Source organism: Macrosteles quadrilineatus, unplaced genomic scaffold, assembly GCF_028750875.1.
Source record: "Macrosteles quadrilineatus isolate MER2022 unplaced genomic scaffold, UCM_ALF_1.0 Scaffold_267__1_contigs__length_128125, whole genome shotgun sequence".
NCBI classification, from domain to species: Eukaryota; Metazoa; Arthropoda; class Insecta; order Hemiptera; family Cicadellidae; genus Macrosteles; species Macrosteles quadrilineatus.
In genome coordinates this window covers 88766-92283 of record NW_026542860.1, presented here as the reverse complement: position 1 = coordinate 92283, position 3518 = coordinate 88766, and the positions used below count along the sequence as shown (strand labels likewise).

The following is a 3518-nucleotide window of genomic DNA, read 5'->3' as shown; positions in this document are numbered from 1 at the left end:
GTGCATCGTTTTTCTTTGTATGAAATAAGTATAAAATTGGGTTGCAATACAACATTGAGAGAGGTTACTTTCCCAAAAGGTAACCGTTTACAATTATTTGCTGTGACAGCATTTTAGACAATTATTGGTGTGCTTTAAATAGTACGCATTACTTAAGTATTGAACTAAATTAATTTACTCCAAAAGTAGGCCTACTTTAAAAAGTTTACGAAAACAACATCACAATATTCATCATACTACACTTGTAATGAAACAAACAAGTACAAAATGTATACTAAAGTAAATTGAAATTCACCCAATAAGAATCTTGTACCTTCCAAATTCCTAATCACATGATTACACAGAATAAACGAAGCCCATTTAATTAGGGAAATGAAAAACCAACTAATTAGATGGAAATTAGCAGTGTTTATTTGTTAAACAATAAAACATGTCGATGAAGATGGAACATAAACGTTGCAGTTTCCAGGATGTAAGTGTTTACAGTTTGAGCTTGGTACGTCTCCAGTGTCTCCTCTTGGCATTGTACCTGTAATAAAAAAACATATAATAGAAATACCTTAATTTTCTTAGTTATCCAGGGTTTACCTTATTGAATTAACCAGTAAAACACCTAATAACCACATTACATCAAGTAACTTGGGTTAATAAAAACCGTAAAAAATTTAATTAGTTAGACATTGGGAACTGGGAGCTGTTTGTTGTGGTATGGTTAGTTGGCTTGGCTATAGACATCCCAGAAACAAAAGAACCCTGGGCCATTTCGAGAGGCGCAGGTTTGAAGGGCACGCCACACCTACCAGCACGAACCACGTGATCTTTTTGTTTCTGCGCAGGTTGTTTTGATCTTGGGATGTCTATAACAGTGTTAATTGAGCCGGTAGTCTCTCATATCTTATGTTGTGATAGCTTGGAAAACAATAATTGTTAATTATTTTACGAAATAGATTTTGTGTAATCAGTAACAGGTCTTTATGAACTGAAACAAGCTTTAAATAAGCTAACTCATATGTGCTTGCCCAGCTTTTATTTTGGTTAGGTAATTGCCCAAGAGGTAAAATTGTTGTAATTTTATTAACCTTTAATAGCATTTTATATTGAATACGAACATGATAACAATTTATGTCACAAAGGCATTAAAGTGCCAAAAGTAACATCTCTGCCGCAGAAAAACCTGCACATTAGGCAAATATCTATTTTGATTGGATTTTCACTTGAACTCAAGTCCTCGAATATCTTATATTTATTACATAAGTTATTTAAATAGTATTAGCAAATAGCAAAGCAATAGCTTAGCTGAGTAAGAAAAAATAAATTTGATCAAAATACAGTTTATAAACAAGCAAACTAACAACAACTAATTAATTTGGTGAGCACTTTTTCGTCTTAAAACACCACGTGATTTCGTAACTATCGTTAATCGTTAGTTACTCTATCGATTCACGACATCATCTACTATCGATGCGATAGTACTTGTCGTTTGTCACAGATCCTGTAAGAGGCTTATTGTGATTTATAGTTCTATGATTATGATATGGACGAAATGAGCACATTCTATTATAAAATTAAACTGTCATAACCTAACCTTATTAACGAAACTTGCTGATGATGAATAAATCGAATTAAGGCTTAGCCTACTACCATTGACTATTGGATACAGAAGTAGACGTCCCATCTATATGGACCAGCTGTAGCCAATTTTTTGTTAAAAAAGAACGTAGTTATGTGAGCCAGTCAAAATCGTTTAAACAAACAAAATCTTATCCAACAAATAACACTACCGTCACTAAAGCTTTGTTCACACAGGGCGAGTTTACTACATACAAGTAAGAAGCCGGCGAGTGTGCTTGTATGTATTCGTCCACACAAAGTTTTTTCATTCACTCAACAGCTGGCTTCTAGACCGCTTGGTGACAGTTAAATGTTTATACTGTGGAATCTTGCTGGTTGTGTTGGTGTTTATGTGTGTATTAAAAATAATGTGGACTGTGATAACATATTGTTGTTACCAAAAGCCTTGTGGAACATCAAGGATAAGAACTATACATTTTACATACAAATCGTTGAGAGATATGTTGTTCCCTCATCTCATCAACTCATTTTAATAACTTTTGAGCGCTACAACTCTCACTGGAACAAATCCTCGGACATCTCCGAATAACGTACACAAGGCAAGCAACTGTGTTCACACTGGGCTACCGGTTATTTACACGCTAGCTCGCTGAAAAGCTGAGAAGGCGTGTTAGTTGCCGACAGTCAACTCTTTCCACAGCTTTCTTAAAAGCAGCCTTTAAGGGGGTACCGTTCACTTTGAACTAGTTAAGAGATGCATTTAGTTTGTTAACTCGCTTCATGTGAACAAGGTTTTAGTTGTCAATAATTTAGACTAGGTCCAAATGTATAAACAACTATTTTGTTTATTTCACACAAGTTTTTCTAGGCCGTGAGATCTGCCTGCGTGTGAATTTTTTAACAGTCAACACCATAGAAACACTTAAAAGACTTCTATCTAGTGTTTTTATCATAAGACAAGAGCAAAAATGACATTCAGCGATTTTACTTAAAATAAAAAAAAATACCTGATGGTGTTGCCTGTCCTCATCCTAACCCATTGGGGGATGGGTCTGTTCTGTTTAAGCTTCTTGGCAAGCTTCTGCTTAATCTTGAATGTTTTGTGAGCCGACTGAAATCAAGAAAAACCAGGTTAAAAAGGGAATATCATAGTAACGGAATCAAAGAGATTGATAATACAAGTCTCTCCGCAGAAGATCCCAGTTGTTATTTTGCAAAGCAACATAACTGCTTTATTAATATCAATCTTGTCTGGTTCCATAGGCGGTTTCAGAGTACAAATTGCAATTACACATAATCTGTAGGCCTTAACCCCCTTCTTGGTGAAGCGGAGACACCAGAGGTCAAATAAGGGACCATGGTTAAATATTCACAGTAACTTATTTCATGTGAAACGATTTACAGTGTTTTAATTTACAATAATTGCTACACCCAGAATCAAAGATATACACAACTCATGGATCTCTGGAGTATGGGCCGCACAGTCTAGCTCCCCCACTCCCGACTGGCAGAAGCCGTCGCAGCCCATACATTCACCATTATAAAACGCACCTTCTTAGATGCTGCTCGGTTTAAATGTAGAGAGATAAAATATTAATAAGTATGTTAAAGTCTTTTTACTATTGAAAGCTTTATGTATGTTTTGTTTTGTGCAAAAAATAACTTATTTGATCTCTTTTAAACCACACATTTAACTACATTTGAGTTTAGATTTTTTTAGACAACTGCTGATATTGCTTGTTCCAAATTATCCGTGGTACATTAATAAGTAATGGCAAGGAATGGATAGAAAATACAATATGTGTACACAATTTCAAACCCATCAATTGTAGGCTATCAGTAAAATCCTATCAATATTTGTATATTTTTTAACCCAAATATGAGTGTAGCATGAGTGGCGCGATCTTGTAGTCTCTTCTTGTTGGTGACTAAGGCCGATATGTTCC

At 35.1% G+C, this 3518-nt stretch overlaps 1 protein-coding gene across 1 annotated transcript; it reads right to left on the bottom strand.

Moving 5' to 3' along the window:
• Positions 1–434: 434 nt before the first annotated feature.
• LOC128982409 (60S ribosomal protein L39-like) lies at positions 435–3100 on the bottom strand. Its single transcript, XM_054401368.1, has 3 exons — positions 2990–3100; positions 2580–2683; positions 435–529 (listed from the first exon to the last, which is right to left on the bottom strand). Exons 1-3 carry the CDS (start codon positions 3098–3100, stop codon positions 481–483), a joined length of 264 nt encoding a protein of 87 aa, XP_054257343.1. The 3' UTR covers positions 435–480.
• Positions 3101–3518: the final 418 nt, after the last annotated feature.